The sequence below is a fragment of the Heterodontus francisci genome, chromosome 5 (genome assembly GCF_036365525.1).
Source record: "Heterodontus francisci isolate sHetFra1 chromosome 5, sHetFra1.hap1, whole genome shotgun sequence".
Taxonomy (NCBI): Eukaryota; Metazoa; Chordata; class Chondrichthyes; order Heterodontiformes; family Heterodontidae; genus Heterodontus; species Heterodontus francisci.
The window spans coordinates 14999229-15012561 of record NC_090375.1 but is presented as its reverse complement, the minus strand read 5'-3'; the positions used below and the strand labels follow the sequence as shown (position 1 = coordinate 15012561).

Sequence of the window (13333 nt, the reverse complement as noted above, 5' to 3'; positions counted from 1 at the left end):
GTCATGAGGTTGTGGATTCAAAGCCCCACTCCAGGGTTTACAGCACTTGATCCAGATTGACCATCCTAGTGGTCGCGTCTTCAGGATCCTTAAAGGGGAGGGGGAGCAGCCAGAGGTCGTGGTGCACATTGGCACCAACGACGTAGGAAGGAAGGGTGGCACAGATGTTAGAAGTGAGTTTAGGGAGTTAGGCTGGAAGCTGAAAGCTCGGACGGACAGAGTTGTTATCTCTGGTTTGTTGCCGGCGCCACGTGATAGTGAGGCTAGGAATAGGGAGAGAGCACAGCTGAACACGTGGCTGCAGGAATGGTGTAGGAGGGAGGGCTTCCAGTTCTTGGATAATTGGACTGCATTCTGGGGAAGATGGGACCTGTTCAAACAGGACGGGCTGCATCTGAACCAGAGGGGCACCAATATCCTGGGAGGGAGGTTTGCTAGTACTGTTCGGGAGGGTTTAAACTAGTTTGGGAGGGGGATGGGAACCGGACTTGTAATCCAGGGACCAGTGGGTCCACTCAGAAAGACAAAGAGTGTAGTGAGGTATTGGGGAAGGTAGCACTGTCACAGAGGACAGATGGGCACGGAGAAGGGTTAAAGTGCGTATACTTCAACGCAAGAAGCATCAGGAATAAGGTGAGTGAATTGAAGGCGTGGATGGGCACTTGGGACTACGATGTTGTGGCCATCACTGAAACGTGGATAGGTGAGGGGGAGGAATGGTTTTTGGAGGTACCTGGTTATAGATGTTTTCATAAGATTAGGAATGGTGGTAAAAGAGGTGGGGGGGTGGCATTGTTAGTTGGAAATAGTGTAACAACTGCTGAAAGAATTTTCGAGGAGGATCTGCCGACTGAGGCACTGTGGGTTGAGGTCAGGAACAGGAAAGGAGCAGTCACCTTGATGGGAGTTTTCTATAGGCCCCCCAATAGCAGCAGGGAGGTGGAAGAGCAGATTGGGAAACAGATTTTGGAAAGGAGCAGAAGTCACAGGGTAGTAATTATGGGGGATTTCAACTTCCCAAATATTGATTGGCAACTCTTTAGATCGAATAGTTTGGATGGGGTAGTGTTTGTGCAGTATGTCCAGGAAGCTTTTCTGACTCAGTATGTAGACTGCCCGACCAGAGGGGAGGCAATATTGGATTTGGTACTAGGTAATGAACCAGGGCAAGTGATAGAGCTGTTGGTGGGCGAGCACTTTGGAGATAGTGATCACAATTCTGTAGCATTCACTGTGGTAATGGAGAGGGATAGGTATGTGCAACAGGGCAAGGTTTACAATTGGGGGAAGGGTAGATATGATGCTGTCAGGCAGGAACTGAGGAGCATAAGTTGGGAGCATATGCTGGCAGGGAAGGGCACGGTCGAAATGTGGAACTTTTTCAAGGAGCAGATAGTAGGGGCCATTGATAAGCATGTACCTGTCAGACAGGGAAGGGATGGTCATGTGAGGGAACCGTGGTTGACAAGAGAGGTTGAGAGTCTTGTTAGGAAGAAGAAGGATGCGTATATAAAGTTGAGGAAAAAGGGCACAGGCATAGCTCTGGAGGGATACAAGATGGCCAGGAAGGATCTGAAGAAAGGGATTAGGAGAGCTAAGAGAGGGCATGAAAAATGCTTGGCGGGTAGGATAAAAGAAAACCCCAAGGCCTTTTACGCGTATGTCAGAAATATGAGGATGACTAGGGGGACCATAGGTCCGGTCAAGGACAATAGCGGGAGACTGTGTGTTGAGCCGGAAGAGATAAGTGAGGTTTTGAATGAGTACTTCTCTTCGGTATTTACGAATGAGAAGGGGTGTATTACTGAAGAGGACGGTGTGAAACAGACTGGTAAGCTCGAGGAAGTGCTCGTTAGGAGGGAAGATGTGTTGGGGTTTTTGAATAACTTGAAGATAGACAAGTCTCCCGGGCCTGACGGGGTATATCCAAGGATGTTATGGGAAGCAAGGGATGAAATTGCAGAGCCGCTGGCAATGATCTTTTCATCTTCTCTGCTGACGGGGGTGGTACCAGGTGATTGGAGGGTGGCAAATGTTGTGCCCCTGTTCAAGAAAGGGAATAGGAACAACCCTGGGAATTACAGGCCAGTTAGTCTTACTTCGGTGGTAGGCAAGTTGATGGAAAAGGTGCTGAGGGATAGGATTTCTGAGCATCTGGAAAGACACTGCTTGATTCGGGACAGTCAGCACGGTTTTGTGAGGGGTAGGTCTTGCCTCACAAGCCTGATTGAATTCTTTGAGCAGGTGACCAAGCAAGTGGATGAGGGTAAACCAGTGGATGTGGTGTACATGGATTTTAGTAAGGCATTTGATAAGGTCCCCCATGGTAGACTTATGGAGAAAGTCAGGAGGCATGGGATAGTGGGGAATGTGGCCAGTTGGATTAAGAATTGGCTAACTGATAGAAGGCAGAGAGTGGTCTTAGATGGTAAATACTCAGCCTGGAGCCCAGTTACCAGTGGCGTGCCGCAGGGATCAGTTCTGGGTCCTCTCCTGTTTGTGATTTTTATTAACGACTTGGATGAGGAAGTCGAAGGGTGGGTCAGTAAATTTGCAGATGATACAAAGGTTGGTGGAGTTGTGGATACCGAGGAGGGCTATTGTCGTCTGCAAAGGGACTTGGATAGGTTGCAGTGCTGGGCTGAAAAGTGGCAGATGGAGTTTAACCCTGAAAAGTGTGAGGTCGTCCATTTTGGAAGGACAAACATGAATGCAAAATACTGGGTTAACGGTAGGGTTCTTGGGCATGTGGAGGAGCAGAGAGACCTTGGGGTCTATGTGCATAGATCATTGAAAGTTGCAACTCAAGTGGATAGGGCTGTGAAGAAGGCATATGGGGTGTTAGCGTTCATTAGCAGAGGGATTGAATTTAAGAGCCGTGAGGTGATGATGCAGCTGTACAGGACCTTGGTAAGGCCTCATTTGGAGTACTGTGTGCAGTTCTGGTCGCCTCATTTTAGGAAGGATGTGGAAGCCTTGGAGAGGGTGCAGAGGAGATTTACCAGGATGTTGCCTGGAATGGAGAATAAGTCTTACGAGGAAAGGCTGAACATTCTAGGCCTCTTCTCATTAGAAAGGAGAAGGATGAGGGGTGACATGATAGAGGTTTATAAGATGATCAGGGGAATAGATAGGGTAGACAGTCAGAAACTTTTTCCCCGGGTGGAGCAAAGCGTTACAAGGGGTCATAAATTTAAGGTGAAGGGTGGGAGATATAAGGGGGATGTCAGGGGAAGGTTCTTTACCCAGAGAGTGGTCGAGGCATGGAATGCCTTGCCCGGGGAAGTTGTTGAGTCAGAAACTTTAGGGACTTTCAAAAGGCTTTTGGATAGGTATATGGATAAAGGAGAATGATGGGGTATAGATTAAATTGTCCTTGACAGAGGACAAAGGATCGGCACAACATTGTGGGCCGAAGGGCCTGTTCTGTGCTGTATGTTCTATGTTCTATGTAGTGCAGTACTGAGGGAGTGCTGCACTCGGAGGTGCCATCTTTATGATGAGATGTTAACGCAAGGCTCCATCTGCCCTGCTAATGTAAAAGGTCCCGTACCGTTATTTCAAAGAGTTGGAGTGGTGGGGGGCGGGCAGTTTTGAAACTTGAAGACCCAAAGATGGGTTTAATAAATGCTGGGTACAGAGGAGATGAGGTGGGCAGACAGGTGGCAGTAGCAGTTCACTATGAATAAATGCAAAGCAATACGTCTTGGGACGAACTTCTGAGGACTGGGAATATACATCGATGGAAAAATGCTGATGGGTGTAGATGAACAGAGACCATAGAACCATAGAAAAGTTACAGCACAAAAGGAGGCCATTCAGCCTGTCGTGTCTGTTGCTGGCTGGAAAAAATAAAATAGCCTCCCAATCTAATTCCACTTTCCAGCACCTGGCCTCAAAGCCTTGCAGGTTTTAGCACTTCAGGTGCATGTCCAGGTACCTTTTAAAAGAATTGAAGGTTTCTGCCTCCACCACCATTCCTGGCAGTGAATTCCAGACACCCACCACCCTCTGGGTGAAAAAGCTTTTCCTCATGTCCCCTCTAATCCTTCTACCCATCACCTTAAATCTGTGCCCTCTGGTAATTGACCTTTCCACTAGGGGAAACAGGTCCTTCCTGACTAGGCTCCTCATAATTTTGTACACCTCTATTAAGTCACCCCTCGGCCTCCTCTGTTCAAAGGAAAACAAGCCTAGCCGATCCAATCTTTCCTCATAGCTGCAACTTTCAAGTCCTGGAAACAGTCTTGTAAATCTCCTCTGTACACTCTCCAGAGCAATTATGTCCTTCCTGTAATGTGGTGACCAGAACTGTACGCAGTACTACAGCTGTGGCCTAACCAGTGTTTTATGCAGTTCCAGCATTACATCCGTGCTTTTGTATTATATACTTCAGCCAATAAAGGGAAGCATTTCATATGCCGCCTTCACCACTCTATCTACCTCTCCTGCCACCTTTTTAAGGACATGTGGACATGCACTCCAAGGTGCCTCTCTTTTTCTACCCCTCAATCTCCTCCCAGTTATTGTGCATTACCTCACACTTCCCTGGATTGAATTCCATTTGCCACTTTTCCGCCCACTCAACCAAACCATTGATATCATTCTGGAGTCTACAGCTATCTTCACTATCAACTACACGGCCAATTTTTGTGTCATCAGCAAATTTCTCAATCATGCCTCCCACATTTAAGTCCAGATCATTAATATATACCACAAACAGCAAGACCTATGGGTTCAAATGCATTATTCCCTGAAAGTACCGATAATATAACCATAAGAATTGCAGAGAATTGAGTTTTGTAAATGGTAGCATAAAGTCCAAGGGTAATTAATTTTTTTTTTACCAAAAGAAAAAGTTGGTTAGGCCACAGTTCTGCAGTGCAGCTTTGGGTACACAAAAGGAGAGTGTACAACAGTGATTCACCAGGATGCGCAATTGCAGTTACAATGACAGATGAGATAAGGCATGAATTAAAAATGATTATGAAAGGCGGAGTTTGCGCATTTTCCTTAGTGAGCTGTTGGCATATGGAATGCTTTTCCACAGGCTAAGGCATATTTTAAGAGAAAATTGAATAAATGTTGCTTTGTCATGTCTGTGCGGCTGTCTGTGAGAACAACTTAGTTAGTCCCACTCCCCTGCCTCTTTCCTGTAATCCTGCAGTTTCTTTCTCTTTAGATAACTATCTTTCAAAGTAGAAAACCATGCTGCCACCACACTCAAGCATTCTGATCCAAATCCTAACAGTTCATTGCGTTTCAAAAGAGAGGTTTTCCACATGTCACCTAAGACTTTTTTTTTGCTAATCATTTTAAATCAGTGTCCTCTGGTTCTGGAACCTTCCGCCAGTGGGTGCTGTTTCTCTCTCTACTCTGTCTTTTGAAAACCCCTATCAAATCTCCTGTCAACCTTCTCAGCTTTACCATTCTATCCACGTAACCGAAGTCCCTCATCCCTGAAACCATTCTCATGAATCTTTTTTGTAGCCTGTCTGATGCCTTTGTGCCCTTCCTAAAATGTGATGCCCACCATTGGACACCGTTCCCCAGTTGAGGCTGAACCAATGTTATAAAGGCTTATAAATTGTAACCGTTTTCCTATTCAATTCCTCAGCTGACTGGAATAGCAAGAACCAAGGAGGGGTATTACCCTGAACAGCCTCTTGACCTGACTGTTAAAGTCATTGATGAAAATGATAATGCCCCCATATTTACTGAAAAAACATTCAACGCAAATGTAACTGAAGGTTCACCAGTTGGTAAGGATACATTGACTTAAGACTTTTATAATTGAAAGGCATTAATTGGAATTGTCAATAGTATAATTGCAGGCTACTAACCCTAGGGTGTTCCTACTTTTTTTTTTGGTAACTAACTGGAAACTAGATAAGTTCACAAGGGAGCGAGGAATAGAAGATGAGGGGTTTGTGTGGAGCTTAAACATCAGTATTGACCATTTGGGGGCAAATGGGCTGTTTATGTGCTTTAATTATGTTTTCTTAGTTTGTGATCTTATTGAATAGATATTTAATCAACATGCCAGTTTTCTTTTTACCCTGCCGAAAAGGAAGTTCCAGATGGATTCCATAATCTATCCCACAGACCTACCTCATGATTTGTAGATTATTCCTCTGCTAATTTAGGCACATCCAAGTGAGGCAAAAGGTGAACCACTTGGCACTGCTGGACATCTAGGGCAGACATCAGCTCAAAATGGGCAACTAGGTAGTTGAATTCAACTAGGTATCTAAGCTACTGATGTCCCTGTCATCGTCCATTTTTAACTGCTCTCTCAGCAGGTGGGAAAGGAACCTGCTTGAAACTGGCAGGTCTGTCTTGTGCAGTAAACTGTCTTGCTTAACTTTGTACTGAAGGTAATGATTAACTTTGCACTTGCACTTTTTAGGTACGACAGTCCTGAAACTTACTGCTACTGACCGAGATGAGCCCAGAAGCTTAAATACTTTACTACGTTACAAGATTCTGTCACAGATGCCAGTCTCTAAATTCTCTATTGACGGGGGTACGGGTGAAATCAAAACTAACAATGATAAACTAGACCGAGAGGTAAGCTTCCTGTCGTGTTCCAAAATATAAATCCCATTTTGTAACTTTGGGACATTAAAACACACAAGTGACATCTGAAATGCACAGCAAGTCAAGCGACAGCTAAAAGAGAAAGCTGAGCTACACCCAAGCTGTTGACCACAGATAGCTCCTGGTCCATTTTGGCTGCTTTCTTTAACTCAGGATGGCTTTCTCAATGAAATAGTCTTCAAAAGACCTAAACACATCAGGGGGACCTGATTGAGGTGTACAAAATCATGAGAGGTATAGACAGGGTGGATAGCAAGAAGCTTTTTCCCAGAGTGGGGGATTCAAATACTAGGGGTCACGAGTTCAAAGTGAGAGGGGAAAAGTTTAGGGGGGATATGCGTGGAAAGTTCTTTACGCAGAGGGTGGTGGGTGCCTGGAACGCGTTGCCAGCGGAGGTGGTAGATGCGAACACGATAGCGTCTTTTAAGATGTATCTAGACAGATGCATGAATGGGCAGGAAGCAAAAAGATACAGACCCTTAGAAAATAGGCGACATGTTTAGGTAGAGGATCTGGATCGGCGCAGGCTTGGAGGGCCGAAGGGCCTGTTCCTGTGCTGTAATTTTCTTTGTTCTTTGCTCTTTGTACTTACCACATATTAGGTATGTTTTTGATTTATCACGCCTCAGCAGCCTCCGATGAAAGAGGGGTGGGGGGCGGGGGGGGTGGCAGCTCTGCCCCAGTGCCACTTTTAAAGGCCTCCAAGCCCTTCAGGAGCATTTATATTTTTAAAGAAACGTTCATTTGCCATTGAGTCTCCAATGTTCAATAAAATATGAAAACACCTCTACCACCACCCCCAATGACTACAAACTTTATTTTTGGGCCTTTCCTACCAAAATAAATGTTATTTGTAACCCGACTTTTTTTTTTTCTCCCCTGCCCCCAAACCTGGCCACCTTTGCCGTTCGACCCCTTCCCAGCATCCCCATAGCCAATAAGTGTCTTTCCTGCTCTCTACCCGCCACTCCCTCCCTCCCAATGGAGTTCCGAAAGCACGCGTGGTCTGGCTGGCTGGCAGCTGTAAAATTGGCGTCGGACAGCCGCCAGGACCAGGCAAGTGGATGTAAATTTATTTGCATTGATTTGGCTATTTGAATGAAGGCACCGGCACCAAGTGGCAGAGGGGCTGCACCGAGGCCTCGCCGCTGCAAGTAAAATGTGACTGGGCATTCTTGGCGTCAGGGGTCACAGAATCAGAGAATCACAGGATAGTTACATGGCAGAAGGAGGCCATTCGGCCCATCGTGTCCGCACTGGCTCCATGAAAGAGCAGTTCCTTCAGTCCCATTCCCCTGCCTTCTCCCCATAACTCTGCACGTTCTTCCTTTTCATACAACTGTCCAATTTCCTTTTGAATGCTTCGATTGAACCTGCCTCCGCCACTTTCTCAGGCAGCGCATTTCAGACCTTAACCGCTCGCTGCATGAAAGTTTTTCCTCAAGTTGCTCCCATAAGCATTTTATGGTGCCCGTTCCGCCCCCCCCCCCCCCCCCCCCCCATAACCCCCAACGACGAGCGGCTGGTAAAATTCAGCCCATCATGTCTCAAATTAATTACTCGTACTGAATTTCTTTTCCCACAGACTTGTTGATTGTAATATCTTGTGGTGTATGAGTGTTCCTAGGATGGTATTCTGCTTAAAGTGCACCTATAGCACAGAGGAGTTAATTGGGGAATCTAGAACATGGGGCCACAAACTTAGAATAAGGGGTTGGCCCTTTAGGACTGAGATGAGAAATTTCTTCACTCAGGGTTGAGAATCTTTGGAATTCTCTACCCCAGAGAGTTGTGGATGCCCAGTTGTTGAATATGTTCAAGACAGTGATAGATTTTTGCATACTGAGAGGATTGAGGGATATGGGAATGGTTTGGGAAGTTGGAGTTGAGGTCGAAAATCAGCTGTGTTCCTGGTGAATGGTGGAGCAGACTCGAAGGGCCAAATGGCCTATTCCAGGTCCTATTTAAGTTCTTAAACACTGAAGTACACTTTGTCTTTGAAACTTGTCAATTAAAATTATGTGCATTGCTTCATCAAATGTTCCTGGTTTTCAGGGCCAGGACACTTATACCCTCACAGTCGAAGTTGGAGACATGAATGGAGCATCTTTTGGATTATTTTCTACTGCTACTGTGGTTGTGCATGTTACTGATGTGAATGACAATTCTCCAACATTTGTGTCCTCCAAAGTAAGTTGCTGACATCTGTGGAAAATAATCAGTTTTAATTTTTTTTTTAAAGTTTATTTTTCTGGGCTTCGTTTAGGAATTTTAGAAATTTGCAGCGCATCATTCCTGGGCTGGCTTTTTGGTAGAGCTATTCAATTGGTCCCATTTCCCCTAGTTCTGTTCCCCCCTGCTCCATCTCTCCTTCAGTTTTCTCTCCAAGTATTTATCCAATTTCCTGTTGAAAGTTACAATTGAATCTGTTTCCTTTTCAGGATGTATATTCCAGATCTCAACAAAAAGTAAACATTTCCTTGTTTTCCCTTCTGGCTCTTTAGCCAATCAGTTTAAATCTGTGCCTCTGGTTACCTACTCGTCCATCAGTGCAAACAGCTTATATCAAGAATTTACAGCACAGCAGGAAGCTGTTCAGTTCATTGTTTCTGTGCCTGACAAGGCATCTAGCCTACTCCCACTTCCCTGCTCTTGGTCCATAGCCTTGCAGGTTATGTACAAATCCAAATATTTTCTAAATGCTAAAGTTTCTAACTCTACCACCCTTTTCAGGCAGAGTTCCAGATCCCCATCACCCTCTGAGTGAAAACAATTTCTTCTTGAATCCCCTCTAAACCTCCTATCTCTTACCCTATAACTATGCCCCCTAGTTATTGATGTCTCAACTAAGGGGAATCGGGCCTTTCTAGACCCTCTATCTAGACACCTGATAAATCTATAACTTCAATTAGGTCTCCCCTCAGCCTCCTCTGTTCCAAAGAAAACAACCCTAGCCTTCCTCATAACTAAAATTCTCCATTCAGGCCACATCCTCATCGTTTCTTTTTACAGTTACAGCATAACTTCCCAGCTCTTGTATTCTATGCCTCAGCAAGTATCTTGTATGCTCTCTTAACCAACCTATCTACCTATCTAGCCACCTTCCGGGATCTGTGGACATGAACTCCAAGGTCCCACTGTTTCTCTACATTTCTCGGTATATTGCCATTTATTGTGTATGCATTACCTTGCACTTCTCTAGATTGAACTCTATTTGCCACTGTTCCACCCACCTGACTGGTCCATTCATATCTTCCTGCTGTCTGCATTCTTCATAATTAACCACACGGTCAATTGTTGTATCATCTACAAACTTCTTAATTGTCACCATTACATTCAAGTCCAAATCATTGATATGTACCACAAGAGAAAGGGACCTAGTACTTGGCGCTGCAGACCGCCACTGGAAACAGCTTTCCAGTCACACAGATACCCATCGACTAAACAGATGCAAAGTATTCATTAAGAACCATACCAATAAGCACACAAGTTATCCTTGTCCCTAATAGGGCCTACTCTTTAGTTATCCTCTTGCTGTCTATGTATATGTGTGTGTGTGTGTATATATGTATATATATATATATATATATATATATATAAAATCTTTGGGTTTTCCTTGATTTTACTTGAAATATTTTTTTCATGCCCTCTTTTTGCTTTTCTAATTTCCTTTTCAATGTCATCCTTTTTATACTCCCCGAGGTTTTCTGCAGTATTGAACCCATGGTATCTGTCACAAGCTTCCCTTTTTTTATCCTCTTCATTTAAGCCTCTTGACATGCAGGGGGCTCTGGATTTGTTAGTCCCACCCTTTTTTTTTTCTTTCAAGGGAACATACTTGCTCTGAACCCTCACTATCTCTTCCTTGAATGCTTCCCACTGATCTGGCACTGATGCACCTTCAACTAGTTGTTTCTAGTTCACTTTAGCTAAATCACATCTCAGCTTAGTAAAATTAGCTTTTCCCCAATTAAGAACTTTTATTCCTGGTCTGCCTTTGTCCTTTTCCATAACTACCCTAAATCTGACTGAATTATGGTCACTTCCACGAAAGTTTTCCCCCAACTGATGCCCCTTCCACCTGCCCAGCTTCCTTCCCTAAAACTGAGTCCAGAACTGCCCCCCTCTTGTTGAGCTTAACATATGCTGGCTAAAGTTCTCCTGAATGCATTTTAAGAATTCTGCTCCCTTTGTGCCTTTCACACTAGGGTAGTTGAAATCCCCTACTATTACTGCCCTATTGTTTTTGCACTTCATATTTGCTCTTCTATCTCTCTCTAACTTTGCTTTTGTTTCAGGGTTTAAAGTACACTCCCAGTATTGTGATTGTGCCCTTTTTTTTTTTGTTCAATTCAAGCTATTTGACTTCATTTGATCCTTTTACCATTTCCTCCTCTTTTCACAGCTGTAATTTTTCTTTAATTGATATTGTGGCTCTTTTTCCCCCAACCTCCCACCCCTTTTTTTTTTTTATCACCCTCTCCCACATCTGAAAACCCTGTAACCAGGAATGTTGAGTTGCCATTCCTGCCCTTCTTTCAGGCATGTCTTTTGGTAGCTATAATATCATACTCCCACCTGTCAATCTATGCTCTCAGCTGATGTCTTATTCCCTAGACTACTTCTATCAAAGTATAGACCACTTAGCACTGCCAAACTCCCTTGTCTCCCTTATTTACTGTATCAAAATCCCTTTCATAATTTAGGATGCCTCCATTAAATCTCCTCTTAACCTTCTGTGCTCTAAGGAGAACAATCTCAGAAATGGTTTATAGTTTTCACAGCCGGAAGGTGGGTGATGTGGAGATTTGACATTTCTCATGAATTACTTTCTCATCTAACATTTCATTACAAATTCGAGTCCATGGAACTTTTTTAAAAAATTAAATTTACAAAACGCAGTATAAATTTATGGAAAGTGGGGTTGACCATCACTAAAGCATAAAAGTTAGTATTAAAAGTGCTTAACATTCAGAAATGTCCATTGCTTGAATGAAGACCTTAAACCATTCAAACCTGTTAATAGTTCTATTCAAATAGTATTTGAAGGAACTTGCAGTTGTGTAGTTATGTTAACATAACTATACATTACTTCAAGACCTAAGTAATGACAAACTGATCGAAATTTCAGAATTCCAGCTTTCAGTTACTGTCTCTTAAATGTGTATTAACTTGATAACGCTACTGCACCAATGATCATTATAACGCTATAGCAACTTTAATTGTGGGTTTTTTAAAACTACATTAGACCATTTTTAACATGAGCATTTGTCTTGCTTCAGTATGTCATCACTGTTAACGAGTCTGTAAGTGACATAATGGTCCTCCGAATGCCTGTGAACGATAAGGACTTGCCGAACACAAAAGCTAGCAGAGCGGTGTTCACCATCAACAAGGGGAACAAAAATGGAAATTTCAAAATCTTAACTGACCCCAAAACAAATGAAGGTCTCTTGTATGTTGTAAAGGTAAGCCAATGATGTTTGATCGGTTCTTAAAAATTGCACAGCAAGCACTAATGCGAGGTTTGCAGTTAAATATTCATCGTACCTTTTTTTTTAAATGCTACTGAATTTAAAAACAAGGTCATATTTTGGTCTTTGGTTAATTTTAGTGGTCAGTTTATTTTATCCAACTAGTGGAATTTTCATGGATATGCTAGCGCCCATTTCTCCCTCAATTTTCCTGTTTGAATCCTTCCAATCAGGTTTCCCCTCTTTCTGTGCAACACCAAACAGGCCCCAACTGAAGTTCTGATGAAAGGTCACTGACCTGAAACGTTAACTCTGCTTCTCTCTCTCAGATGCTGCCAGACCTGAGTATTTCCAACATTTCTTGTTATGTTTATCCCTCTTAGACCCATGGGTTGGCTTTTACTGTCCAGTGCCAGTGATCCCAGTAGTGTTTAATATTCCATGTAAGGTAGTCTTGCAGGATTGCTTGGTTCTGGGCATGAATTTGAGTGATGTAATCTCTCATGTCTGTTCTATAGCCGCTGGATGCTGAGGCAACGCCATCAATACCATTAGAAATTGCAGTGGAAAATGAGGTCCCATTGATTGGGAGCTCTTCAAGGCAAACTGCTTCAGTAATAGTTAATGTGAAGGACGTAGATGAAGGTCCAGAATTTAATCCACGTGTCAAACAACTTTGGACAAAGGAGAATGTGGCAATCGGGACGGTTCTGGGATCCTATACAGCAAAAGATCCCGAGACTAAGAGCAGCGACGGCATCAGGTAGGACCATTGCTTATTGCTCGTCACTCAATAGTAAAGGAAGCAAACACTTGCATAAAAGAATATATCATCTTGCAAGAAATCAGGATGTCCTAAAGTGCTGTACAGCCAATGTAGTGCTTCTGTTGTAATGTAGGAAACACAGCAGTCAATTTTCACACAGCAAGTTCCCACAAATAGCAATATGGTAATGACCAATCTGTTAGTGATGGTTGAGGGGTAAATATTGGCCAGGACTATAGCAGCAGGATGTACTGATTCTGTTCTTTCACAGTTAGTGGCACAGTGCCACTATTTTTGTAGATGTTTATTGTGTTGAAAAAGTTTTTATATAGCAGTAATCGTAGCCAGAGTATAGTTGGACATCTTGTGTCTCCAGAGTAATACCAAAATTGAGAGGTGATGCCGATCAAGAAAGATTGGACAAGCTGAGGCTTTTTTGCTCCAGACCATAGAAGACTGAGAGTTGACCTGATGGAAATCATTGAGTGACCTC

At 43.6% G+C, this 13333-nt stretch overlaps 1 protein-coding gene across 2 annotated transcripts in view; it reads left to right on the top strand.

The window, feature by feature from the left end:
* dsc2l (desmocollin 2 like) overlaps positions 1–13333 on the top strand; it is a 50498-nt gene that overhangs the window by 16513 nt on the left and 20652 nt on the right. For both annotated transcript variants that reach the window (XM_068031130.1, XM_068031128.1), the window contains exons 6-10: positions 5618–5762; positions 6410–6570; positions 8656–8790; positions 11883–12068; positions 12593–12837. In XM_068031130.1, the coding sequence (XP_067887231.1) occupies positions 5618–5762; positions 6410–6570; positions 8656–8790; positions 11883–12068; positions 12593–12837 (872 nt within the window). The remainder of the gene's footprint in view (positions 1–5617; positions 5763–6409; positions 6571–8655; positions 8791–11882; positions 12069–12592; positions 12838–13333) is intronic.